The 13,630-nt window shown below is 39.8% G+C and overlaps 1 protein-coding gene across 1 annotated transcript; it reads left to right on the forward strand.

Annotated features, from left to right (window-relative positions):
• Positions 1-50: 50 nt before the first annotated feature.
• RRAD (Ras-related associated with diabetes) lies at positions 51-3,222 on the forward strand (the record flags this gene model as incomplete). Its single annotated transcript, XM_010155535.1, has 3 exons — positions 51-124; positions 634-838; positions 2,333-3,222. Coding segments are annotated over 3 exons (557 nt in total), but the record flags the coding sequence as incomplete, so codon positions are not given.
• Positions 3,223-13,630: the final 10,408 nt, after the last annotated feature.

Consider the following 13,630-nt stretch of genomic DNA (forward strand, 5'->3'; position numbering starts at 1 on the left):
AGTAACTGCTTTCTTCTGAACTCTTGTGGTTTTTTTTTTTCCCCCCGTAGGAAATACATACGACAGATCAATTATAGTTGACGGGGAAGAAGCTTCTCTCGTGGTGTTTGATATATGGGAGCAGGTACTTACAGATTTAAGATCATTTTTCTTTGTGGCTTACTCAGTTGTTCACTCTTAAACGCAGGAATGGAACAGCTACGTCTGCCTGTTTCTTAGATCGGATCAGGAACGTTAAAGTGACATTAAAAAACGAGAATTCATACTGCCTTTGTTCTCTCCTGCAATTAATTTCTTGTAGCCAGGCAGGCAGTTTAAAAACCTGAGTAGTGCTGGAGTGTGAATCCCTTAACGCTTTGAGTGGCAGCTTGTGTGAGCAGCCCAGGGAATGACTGTAAAATCAGGGAGTCACAGTCCGATCAGTGCAGACCCGATATTATTTCTGGAAACAGAATTTCATAATATATTTTAAGTAACAAAAATATTAAAAAAGGGAGGTTGGCTTGTTTTTATTGACTCTTTATAATAAAGCTAAGAAAAAATATCTTTAAGGTGCTTACAATAATTAAATAGTTAATCATTGTTGAATAGATTTTTCAGTGTCATAAACGTATTTCTTGCCTCTTATTTTAGGATGACAGCCAATGGCTTCAGAACCACTGTATGAAAATGGGAGATGCCTATATTATTGTATATTCAGTGACAGACAAAGTTAGTTTTGAAAAGGCCTCTGAGCTAAGAATCCAGCTAAGAAGAGCAAGGCAAACAGAAGACATTCCTATTATTCTTGTGGGCAATAAAAGTGACCTGGTCAGGTCCCGGGAAGTCTCAGTTGATGGTAAGAGACATTCATTTATACAGTAATGTCTAAATTGGTAGCAAAGGCTATGGAGGTTCATGGCCAACAGAAACGGTCTGGTTTTGATGTAGAAGAATGTATGGTTTGAGGCACGCTGGAGAAATCAACCCAGCTGGTTCATGCAGAGGTACTTGGTAGCACAGAAGACAGTGGAGGTCGTGGTGGCAGAAGACTTGTGACCGTGCAGAGCAGTGCTCTGGACTGCCATACAAACGAAAGGAATGCTTCAGAGCTGCAGCTTCAGCCTATTGCTTTGTGTAGGATTCATTTTTGGTCAGTATTAACTGAAGGGGTTTAATGGCATGTTTTGTGTGCAGCAGCCCTTGCTAGTCTCAAGATCTGATAGCCAGAGCTATGCTTCTGAAGGGACCAAAGTCCCATGTCATAGAATCCAGGCAGCCTTTGAAAAGGGTGATCCCACACAATCCTCTTCCTTCTACAAGTGATTCCATCACACTTGAGTTGAGCTGGTGGGACCAGGCTCGCACAGCTTAAAGCCTTTTTGAGTATGTTCTGCAGTTGTGATCAGTGAGAGTTTTCTCAGCGAGTTCCAGCTAGCATTTCAGTAACTTGAGCATGGTAACCACTGCCAACAACACAGTATTAATTTCGCCTAGTTAAATATTTGGTGGTTTTGGTTTTTGGCGGTAGTTTTTTGGTTTTTTTTTTTAAACTGGGAAGTGCCTTGATGAACCATCTCTTGCTGTCGAGTTTTGCCTTGATTCCTGTGTTAAATGCCTGCACAGGGAATTGGCTGGAGTTCATCAGGAGATTATCACTGTTTTCAGGCTGGTGGCAGTGCACAGTTGACTGGTCCTAATGGCGACATCAGGACTTAGCTCAGGTTTACAGCTTTGCCATTATTTACAAGTTGAACATGGAAATTTGCACTGCAGCAAGGTCCAGAGCCCCATGCTTATTTCTGAAACACCGAGCATCTTGCATTTTGAATGCAGCCCTAGTCAAATCCAATGGGGTTCAACTTCAGGACCTCTAGTGATCTAGTCAGCGACCTGACCTTGTGGATTGTACCAGCTTCCTTTGTAACGAGTGTGGAAAACACTCTTATTTGTTAGAGCAAGGTAGAGGTGCATAATTGCTCAAAAACTTCCAGAAGAAATAAAACCTATTTCTTTCGCTACCTCTCACTGCTTCCTGTCAAACAAGTGTGCATCCAAGTGCCTCTCCTAAATCAGCTTTAGCTCTTAAACAAGACTGTGGTGGTCTGTCTGCCTGTGGGACCATTGTTGCCCCACATTCAGTACCATTCGTCAAATGAGATTCCCGACCACACCACACCAAACCCAGGAAAAGTAAGACGGCAAAACCATGACTGGAAATTTGCACTTTTCTTTTGTGGCACCGAAGGCACTTCCCTTACCTTAAAGTCAATTTTTGTTTTGTTTTGTTGCCATTATATTTGAAGAGAAAATGTCCATCTCCACTCATCTCCCTTTTCTTCTTTCCATCCAGAGGGACGGGCCTGTGCTGTTGTATTTGACTGCAAATTCATCGAGACCTCGGCTGCTCTTCATCATAATGTCAAGGACCTGTTCGAAGGTATTGTTCGGCAGATCAGGCTTCGCAAAGACAGTAAAGAAGACAACGCGAGGAGAATGGCCAACACAAAAAGAAGAGAAAGCATAGGCAAAAAGGCAAAGCGATTCCTTGGGAGAATTGTGGCAAAGAACAATAAGAAGATGGCTTTCAAAGCAAAATCAAAGTCTTGCCATGACTTATCTGTGCTTTAGAAGCTTTCAGCAAGGCCAGATGTTGCACATGGGTGATGAACAAGCATTAGACTGTTATGAGAAGCGTATGGATGATCCTCATGGTGATAACAAGAAGGACATCAATTAAGACTCTCGTTAATGCCTTAAGGTGCACAAGCAAGTCTGGAAGCTACACTACAATGTCTGCTTCATTGATAAATGGTTTGTTCCAATGTGTGCAAGTAAACGAACTATATAAGTGGCTTGACATGCCCACGTTTTCACTGTGTACATATGTTATATCCTCTTGTCCTGTGGATACCTGAGATGGAAAGTTAAGAAAGGTCGATGATAAGTATCACCATAGACTTGTCTCGTTTGCAGAGCAAAACTTAAACTTGTACGCAGGCTCGTACACTCTTTTTAGTATAAAGCAAACAATGATAAATCTTTTTAAACTTATATGTGGGGAGGGGGGGAGTAAAACCACATTAGAATGGGAAAAAACAGGTTATATATATATATAGTTAAATACAGAACAGATACCATTTTATGCAGTTAATTTGCACTTCCATTAGCCGTTATTCAATTAATTTGTTACTTGTTTACATGCAGATTTTATAATAAAGTATTATTTCCTGTTATAATGAACTGGGCTTTTCTCATAGTGTGGATAAAGAATGACAGCGCAGTATTTTTATACTGACCTTTTTCACTGTACGAAACATTAGACTATGCAGTTTTACACTGATAAAGTTCTGGAACAAGATGAATCAGGACTACTCTGTGTCGTGTTCTTTAATAGACAGTTTCTTTAGGAAGTAAACCCTGCTTTTATGAACACTCTACTTCAACAGCTCATATTCAGAAGAGGTGCCTTGACCCTTCATGTTATTGTTCATCTTCAACCTGGTTCTCTTGTCATCTCTGGCAGGAAGAGGCCTCTACATAATGCCTTTATTTAGACAGATGTCCTATTTATGCTGATAAATTGAAGCCTGCAATGGTCTACTCCTTAAGCCCTCTCCTGTCTTGAGGATCTCGTGTTACAGCCAATAAGTAAATGTGGGGGCTTGGGTTTTAGTTTGGTTTGTTGGTGGTATGTGGTGGTTTTGTTTTTTTGTTGGGTTTTTGGTTTTGTTTCCCTTTTCTGGGAGCAGTATAATTTTCTAATCATCACAACCCTGTAGATACCTTCCAGTGGTTTCAAGAAGTTCAAAGCAGGTGGGCAAGGCTTTCTGAAAGAATTGTTGCCTTCAGCTATGGTGTACGGTGGCCTTGGTGCTGTTGAAATTTTCATGCTCATTTTTACTGTGTTAATTAATGTGTTTCCATGGTTTTTCCCTATTTGCTATTCATGAAGTTAAAAAGCAATCATGTCTCAGTGAAAAATTTGGACTTAACTGCTTTTGCTTTATGAATTCCTCTTCATAAGATACATTCTTTTAAAATTCATCTATAAACTCATGAAAACAGTAAAGCACATGCTCTTCTGTCTCTCCCTGCCTGAGTCCAGTTCTTTGGAGAGGTTGTTCTGTCTGTCCATGATCTTAGAGGCGCTGCCCTTTCCCGTACAGCAGGCAAATTGCATCCACTGTTACACCTTGCCCTGAGCTTAAACAAACAACTCTCCATCGGGTTAGCCTGGTGCTTGGGCACTTGCCAAGAACAGTGCGTACTGGGGGAAATGCCATCCGACGTGGGTAGGTAATGCCCTGTGGAATTAGTGTCTCCTGATGTGCTGCTGGTGGCCCTAGCAGGTAAGATGGACAGCTTGGCATATACTGCTGGTAGCGGTCGCATTTCTTACGAAGCGAGGTGTTTGTGTCCTCAGTGGAGTTTAAAGTGACTAATTCTGTTGTGCTGCCAAAACTCACGTTTACCTGATGATCCGTTTTAATTGGATTTGGCTTTTTTTCACTAGCCTTGCTTCCTGGCAAACTATTGTCACTGGAAAATCTAACCACTGTCAGAGTATAGCACCAGGCGTCTATTTATGCAGAAGCTTTTAACTGTCAGTACCAAAGCAATTGCTCTAGTCCTGAAAACTACAGCAAGAGCATCCACGTTCATGTGCATAAATTTGGCACATACTTGCTCATGCGTATGCTAAAGTTGCTGGCAAAAAATACATGGTGTTCCCTGTCCATTTGCAAAGCTCTTTTGGTTGTCCTGTGCTCGCAGAATGACGAGGAGAGAGCTGACGTGTTTTAACTTGCAAGATTTAATCCTGTCCATAATAAATGCAAGGAGTAGGATGCAGACCCATAGCTTAAGCTATGGCAATTCACAAAGTGTGACAAAGATGTGTCACTCAGTGCTGCAGCGTAACTGCAGCTGCAAAGCCTCTTCCAGGTCAGGGTTAACTGCCGTGCTTTTTGCACACTGACCTACAAATCAGATGTTTCATGGTGTTCATGAATTCAAAGGTTAGGTTTGGACAACTGGTAAGCCTAAAATATTTCTGAGGTGCTCTAGCATATTGGTAGAAGTTCATTTAAACTGTGGAAAATAATTTGTGTCTTAGAAGTACGTCATGTAGGACACTGTGAGACAATAAACTATATTGCTCTCAAGAAGCTTGGGCTAATCTATAATGTATTCTGTCAGCTAATACTGCACAATAAAATACCGATCCAAATCCTCATTATACTATTTTTTTTTCATTAATTTGTTTGTACAGGGATTAGCATAATTCACCCGTAGTTCAGGCAAAGGGGAAGGGTTTGTTGTTATCGCAGCTAATAACCTGCACTAGACCAAGACCATATTCTACACTATAGAAGCATTACCATGAATACCATTTTGCAGAGATTTTGTAGCTCCAGGAAGATTTTCTACCAAGAAAAAAAAAAAAATTGAATATAATTTAGTGGAATTTCCAAGTAGACTTTTTGGAAGTACATGTGCAACACCAGCTAGAAGTCAGTAACAGGCACCTGAGAAATGCCTCTAAAAACCAACCTTCTTCAAAAGATTATTTGTATCCTCAAACATTTGAAAGTCATCTATAGGTTTTTGTAGTTTGAGATGGTTTACGAGTGTGGATACTCAGAATCTTGCATTAATGAGGTGAATGTATGTTGCAAAAAATAGCTAGTCCTGGACAGCAGTATTTTCTGTAATAATTACCAGAGTAGAATGGAACATCAGGGCTAACAGTGGTATGAGTTTTCTTATTTTTTTGCTAATGTACGTGATTTTTAATATGGAGGGACAGTTAACACAGTCATTTAATCTTTACTGCCTTCACTGCTGCTGCCAGCTGAAGTTCCTATTACTGCTAATTGTGGTGCTGGATTCTGTGTTGGCACAAATCCATTTGTAACAGCTAGTTATTAACAACTACAGTGGAAGGACACTGCTTGTTATATGTGACACATAAACAAATCAAAGCCTCCTCTGCTTGCTATCGCTAAACTAGCTCCTGTAAATTCTTTACCATATAAAAAATGTGAAGAAAATCATTCCTCCATCTGCCAAACCGCAAAGCGTAAAGTCACGTCACATAAATATAGACAAAATGTTAACTGCTGGGGGAAGACTTAACATCACCAAAAATGTAATTTTACTCAGATACATTTGCTCAAAATAGGACTAGAAAAAACAGGGCATGATCTACATAGTAACGTTGCATAACATCACTGTTCTTTACTGAAAAGGGAAGTATAGTGAGTTGACGGTGATTAAGAACAGCGTATGATAAAAGATTGTTAAGACATAGTCTAAAAATGCTGCCATAATACTTACTTACATCATACTGAAATTTGCTGTAGTACTCTTAATTTTATTCAGAGACAATGTCCAGGTTTAATTGCACGTGCGTCACAGAGACCTCACTGGATCTGCAGTCGCAGTCAAAGGGGATGCCTGTGCATCCCGGGACCACCATCGAATTTGTAATTTAGCACATGGTCTAACATTATAATGGGCAATTTGACTCCTCTTTGCATAAGGGAACATCTGAACTCCAATATCATTGAAGTTATTGATTTCTAAAAATCGAATTAGTAAATTATGTCACCTCTCCTTTTCTCTATTACGTGGATGCTGAACAAAGAAGTAAAAAAATAAAAAAGAGAACAAAAGTCCATTGCTTATCTCCAAATAAGTTTGCTCTAATCCGCTGTTCAGAATCCAAGGGGGAACAGCATTGTTTAACATAAAAATGTACAAAGTATTCTAGCACTAGAACGTAAGAAACAGGCTAAGAAATTTGCTTCAGCACAGAGTTCTTCACCAACAAAATAGTGTTAATTATGCACCAAAAATGTTCTGGCAACTGCGTAAAATGGGCAGTGCATATTCTAGAGACTGGGCTCTCTCTTGTTCTCTTGTTTTTCCCCCTATTTATAAATGTGCTGCTGAATCATTGGAAACCAATTAGGACTCTACAGATTTTTTTCCTAATATTTCCCATATTTATCACAGGAGCTGAAGAAAATATTAATCAGAACTAAAATTTAGCGGATTTAGAGACTGAGATAAATGTAACACATTTGAAAATATTAATTTTCTCACACTCCTAAAAATGCTTCTCCAAGGTCTTGAAAAGGGGCTGGAGAAAGGATAGGATTTGGAGAGCAAGCACTTCTGCTCAGAATAGTCAGTCAGACCCATAAAAATCTCCTCAGCTTGATTCTGGCAGTAAGTCCCACTTTCATCAGCCTCATTACACCAGCATAAATAATCACGCTACTGGTAGGCTTGCAGTCCCACTGAAGGGTGTGACCCTTGCTTTGGGAACGGCCGTTCTCAGTTCGGTAGATGCCTTGGCAGAAGAACAGTAATTTTTCTCACATCTGAATGGGATCATTGTTATGCATTATCCTTAACGAAGAGCTTGCAGGAGCTCCAGGTAGTAGGTGATACAGCCACGTTAATTAAGCCAGCTAGGCTTAATGAGCACGTAACTTCTGTGCCCAGGCCTGGGTTCCGACACGTTTTTTGGTGAAGGGATGATCTAGAAAAGCTGTAAACAGCATGGGACATGACTAATGTTGAAAATGCCTCGCTTTGCTGCTTGTTTCTTGGCTGGCTACGAAGCTTGCTGAACTCACCGTAAAGTCAGCAGCATTGCTTTGTTGTGGGCTGCTCAACAAGAGCAATCTCTGCGTTTCTAGTGGCAGGTGTTCAGGCCCCAGCAGTTCAGTGGGTTTGATGCTGCTATTGTCTCTGCCAGAGATCACGCCCTATCTATTACTCCTGTAGATCAAGGATGAAGAAAGCATAAAGCAACAGAAATACATCTTTACTGAGCTGGAACGTACGGTGAATTTTAAAACCGTGCCAAGTTGCATCAGCTCCACTTCATTACAGGCCTGCCACTGGAATTTATTGAGGAGTGTTCACCAACCTTTTTCAATGAAAAGAACAATGTAACTCTCCTTGGGTGTCAGCCAGGTGCTGAACAACTTTCTCACAGATTTTTCAGCTATGGGTATCTCAGTTGTAGGGCTTCTTTGTCACAGGCTTTTCCTGTCGACTTCAATTTTATCTTTCCAACCTCCGTTGTTGCACATTGTCACCCTTGCAGCGGTGGCTCATCAGTACAGTGGGAGCGGGGAAGTGGCACCCCTCTGCTGCTACATGGCCTTCTGAAAAACATTAGCGGTCAACAGTTGTAACATGGACCTGGTCCCCCTGCTCACTGCTTTACATAACAGAGTCTAGAGGAAAATGTCAGGTTCTGCTGCACACAAGTCCCTGATTGAGACAGCATAGCAAATTACTCTCTCCTCGAACGTCAGGAGTGCTGTTGCATTTGCAAGGCAAAAGGGAATGGAAGATTTTTAGCTAATCTGCACATGGAGCAAAAAGAAAACACTTATGCAATCTGACAGTCGCCTCTCATTTTACCCTATAGTAATTTTTTCAATGGAAAACTTTTTGGCTATGGCTTTTCTTGCACATGCTCTTCTGCCCTCTGACTATTCACGGAGTTCTTGGATTGATACCCTTCCTACCCAGTCCCATATGGAAAATGGTCTTAGAAGTCTGACACATGGGATCTCAATGAAAACAAGTAAAAGATACGAAAATGAAGAAGTTTCCATGATTCTGAAAAACACCAGTGAAAACATTTTATTCTACAAATTAACATTTCCATGCAGGGTTTACAACTCACAGTCCACAGCACTGTGGTAGTGTCTGAAATTCAATAAGAAAAAACTGGTTAGAGAAACAAAGAAAACATAGAATCACAGAATGGTTTGGGTTGGAAGGGACCTTAAAGATCATCCAGTTCCAACCCCGCTGCCATGGGCAGGGACACCTTCCACTAGACCAGGTTGCTCCAAGCCTCATCCAGGCTGGCCTTGAAGATGGTATCAATAATAAGCATTTTCTGTGTTTATCTTGATATCCAGCAGCAGGTCTAAAGTCACTGTCTGTCAGAAACGGCAAAAAAGTAAACAAAACAGAAAGTACAAGACTGGGCTGTTTTCACTCTACTTTTTTTTGTCCTCACCAGCAATAAGCTTTTGCTTCTGCAAGTAAAGACACTCGATTCATGTGTGATGATTACATGAGTGCATCTATATGCAGCCATTACCTGCAGAACTGTTTTGCTTTCTTTTTGTCTCTTACGTAGTAATTCGAAAGATAATACTAAAAACCTAAGTTATAGCATAGAAGTGAAATAAGCACTATTATAAAGCGGTAGACAGCACTGAGTAAGCAAATAATGCCTCCTGCAGCTCCGTCCCTTATTCACTGTTTTTCAAGATACTGGAGAGCTAAAGCATCTGTGTGTATCTGCACAACCTTTATTCAAAAACTGAGCCATTCAAGTGTCAGAACAAAACTCCAAATGGCCAGGTGCTCAAGAACCAAGATTTAGGATGCAGATGTGCACCAACATACCTTCTGCCTTCCCAGAGATTTCATTAGCAGAATGTCCAAATTTTTTTAGATCGGTTCCAAGGGTTCTAGAAAAGGGCACCTTATATTCTAAAAAAAAAAAAAATGTTAAGAGCTTTTTAATGAACAATTTTATACTCAACCTTCAGAAAATGAGTTGTAAATTAAATTCTTAGTTACATTCTACAGATCCTGACTTGGTTAGTAATTGGTTCATTTTTAATTACAAGATGAATAATTAACTAAAATGTCTTTCTTATTTCACTCTAAAAGTAACGTTCTGCCCTTCATGAGTAGGATGGATTAAGGAGCATTTTTATTTTTGCCAGAGAAATTGGGAGTTTGTTGACTTTCTCTTTTCTGCTGGCTTGGACTGTGACCCCTTTAACCTCACCAGTCCCTCCCACCGGCGTGACTAAGGAGGTCTCCAGCTGCTGAAGTGAGCCCTGCAGTCTCCAGCGTTTCGCCTGCTATTCTGCTTTTACGTTTCTTTTTGAATGGCTGTGCTTAAATATCTCCTAATACAGTATTCAGCTGAGGAATGTGATGTAGAGCAGATGTCAAGCCCAAAAGAACAAACCACAGACAAATTTTGACAGGAGTTTGGATGTTATAAATATTATAAAGGCAAATTAGTATTCAGGGTGCTAACTTCAGATCTTTCTTGGCTGAACAAAGATTTTTAATATTCTCCTCGTTAATAAATGTCAGTATTTTGGAGGCTTGTTTTTAAGAGTTTTGGAAGCATTCAGGCACTCTAAACTTTCAGTTTTATGCTGAACAGGGTATGTTTGGTGGCAAGTATCAAGGATAAAATTTTGCCTATAAAATCACACTTACTTTATATTGAATTTTCTAGGATTTTTTGAGTATCATAGGAAGATTGTGTTGGCACCTGCAGGAGCCACGTAAACGACTGAGCAAAAAGGAAAGCCCTGAAATGGAATCTATACACAACTTGGCATTTTCATTCAAGGGAAGAACTGGAGTGTTTATGAAGCAAACCACCTCTGACCACTGCTTCACTTCTCTAAGGTGCTCCAGCAGGACTTTGTTCTTCCATGCCATGCTTGATGGGAAACTCCCCGCATCTAAAAGCACCACATCCATTCTTCCTCTTCTCCTCCCTGCAAAGACAGGGCTATTTTAAATTCACTGATTGTAAAGCTTGCTTTCCCAACAGCAGGACAGAGGTTTAATTAAAACTCCACCTGGTACTAACATAATCCAGCAAAATCCCATCCATTTCAGGGAATAAATCCTTGCTGAAGTCGGTTAACCAAAGCGATACAGTTTAGGCATTTTTTTTGTGCTCTTCCTTGAATTTAACTGTATTTCTGTGAGAAAAGCTGCCAAAACCATTCAAATATCTAAAACATTTTACAAAACATTGAAAAGGGCTTATTAAGGTCACTTGGTGAATAATGGATGAAGAACACTAACTGCATTTTAATATCTGTGTTTTGCTTATCTCTTGTAATTTCCACAAGGATGAGCAGACCCTCCCCTCCCCCCACCAGCTGAAATTCCTAATACTCCTTACTTCCATCCCTATCTGTATGGCACAGCAGCTTCCTTGCTAAACGTACACCCAGCTTTAGAACCGCTTATTCAACGGAGTACTATTTCTGCAAATAATGTTGTCGTGATCACAGGAATATCCTGCTCTTTTCTGTGGAGTCAGCAGATTTAGGCCTGGTTTTGGAAACACTCTCACATGCTTAAGGTCAGCAGAGTGCACTGAAAATGTAAAGATGAATGAGTATTTTAAAGGCTGTTGGTTTGGAGTTCTGTTCTTGATATGCAATGGGGAAAACAGAATTTGGCATTGTGAGAGTGTTGACATCATTTCATGAAAATGTATGGTATGTCTGCAGGATCAGGATGAGGTTTTGCAAACACAATAATTTGTGAGACACAGTGACACTGGCAAAAACACGAACAAGCACAAGATAGTCCTCCAAACTAATCAAAACCAAAGTCAAACAATTCCTCCACTGATGATTTATTTTACTTAATTTTGAGAGCCATAAAAATAAGACAGATCAGGTATTCACTAGTATAACAAGAAAGAGGGATTAAACTAATCACTAATAAATTCAACCCTGTTTTGGAATGCTCTCAGCACTTAGAGTTCATCTGTTAAGAAAGCATTAAAACAATAAACTTAATGTCACATAGGCATAGAAATTTCAACAGAGCAGAATGGAGCTAAGAATTAGTTTTCCAAATCTAACACATCATTCTAATTCTAAACTCTGTAAATTTGTCAAAAGGATAACTGAAATTCCACTTAACACTCTAGCCAGTCTACCTTTTGGAAATAAGTGATTATGTTGTCTCTCACTTCTGTTAGAAATTAAGGATCTAGCTAAGGGATCTAGGATCTCGGTATAGGGAAAAGTTGAAAATGTAAACTAGATGGAACCCAAAGGCTCAAATAAAAGATATTTCTTAAATTTCATATAATTTGGAATCCTGGCTTGTGAATTAGTGATAAAATTTAAGACTGGCAGTATCATGAATCTGTCATCTGTGGGAAGCATCCATTTGCAAGTTAGATAACCGGTGTAAACTCGCTTCTGAGCCATCTTCTTCTGAGTTACAGCAGAGCAAATAAAATAATTGCACTGATTTTGGAAGAAAACGAGTTTTAGGTTTGGGTGGGTTTGGGTTTTTTTTAAGCAATTCTCTATTTCCTCTTTGATAAGAATACTTTATTAAATTAACCATTAATTTCATATCCATCTACTAGCTCTTACCTGGAGAAACAGTAACTTGATTTAGAGTTAAGTCTAACTGTGTGTCTATTTTTATATTCTCATTAGAAGTATGATTATTTTATTTTAAAAAAGAATTATTCTATAAATTTGCAGCACAGCACACCCTTCCCTTGTGTCAAGCTTTGCCTTCAGTGGTTAACTTCTCTTTATTTCTTTTTTTTTTTTTTAACATTGCCATCTTAAATACTGAATTCTTAAAAGTGGAATAGATTGATTTATGGTGTAATGTAATCCCACCTTATCTGGAGCTTCTGTGTCTTATCCATGTCCACATACACTTTTTGTGCTGAAACATCAGGCACCATTCCTATACCTTTGCAATGCAGAAGAGACCCGAGTACGTCTGGGGAATTTTTTAAGCCCCGAAAGCAAGCCATCCTAAAATGTCTGTTACTTGGGTGCTTGGAGCACTGAGCTTGAAGGTGAACATTATGGTTTTTTGCTTGCCTTCTGTAATTCAGACCCATTCCAATTCAGTTGAACAAGTGTATCTTGGAATATGGATGGATCTGGATCCAGTTGCTCTAGCCTGCACAATCATTGCTTGATGAGATTCATTTTCGCTCCCCCTCCACTTCCCTAACGAAAACAGATGGTACTCTGAGTGTTTGTCCTGAGGCTGGGAATAAGAAAAAAATGGAATGCCTCCAAGAATCATGTAGGAAAATAGTTTCCTGCCCAGATCTAATGGCAAGTACAACAGGTTAAATGCTAACCCTATGAAGCCACTGAGTTTTTCCCTTACACCTGACTGTAGCCAAGAGCTGATTTTCCTCTGTCATTATAGATGTAATAATTTGAAAAAGCACAAAAAGGAAAATGTGTTCTTTTTTTAAGTGGATTTTGTAGAAATTAGCAAACTATGCACAGAAAGAATTCAAAACCTGGACCTCATGTTACGTGTTTTGCACAAGAATGTTTTGACAGATGGATGCATTCAGACAGAGAAATTAAGAAAATGAACCCAGTAAAGGTTTCCTGATTATTTTTGTTTCCAACATATCAAATATTTGAATGACTAAATGCAAAACTATGTTTCTATGTCTGGGAGGCAATTAACAACAACAAAACTGCGGAAAAGTCTTTCATTTTGTTTGATTAAAACCAGAGCGGAGGTCAGTCCTACAAAGGCGCATGCTCCTGCCACACTTTATGCTGCAGAAGAGCTTTACTGAGTTCCAAGGCAGAACTTTAGTTTTAGAAATTAAACATAAACTGGGAGATTTGGAGAGCTGACCTTCCCCAGTTCACTGTCCACACCACCTCTTTGCCAGTGAGTGCACATCCTGCACCCCAGCCACGTGGCTGACCTAGCGCAAGCCACCAGCAAAGGCAGGGTTAACGTAAGGCCTGAACACTCCTCACCTGAGAGGTGCTGTCCATCGGACCACTGGGTGGATAAAGACCTGGCTGGA

Source organism: Eurypyga helias, unplaced genomic scaffold (genome assembly GCF_000690775.1).
Source record: "Eurypyga helias isolate BGI_N326 unplaced genomic scaffold, ASM69077v1 Scaffold48037, whole genome shotgun sequence".
Classification (NCBI taxonomy): domain Eukaryota; kingdom Metazoa; phylum Chordata; class Aves; order Eurypygiformes; family Eurypygidae; genus Eurypyga; species Eurypyga helias.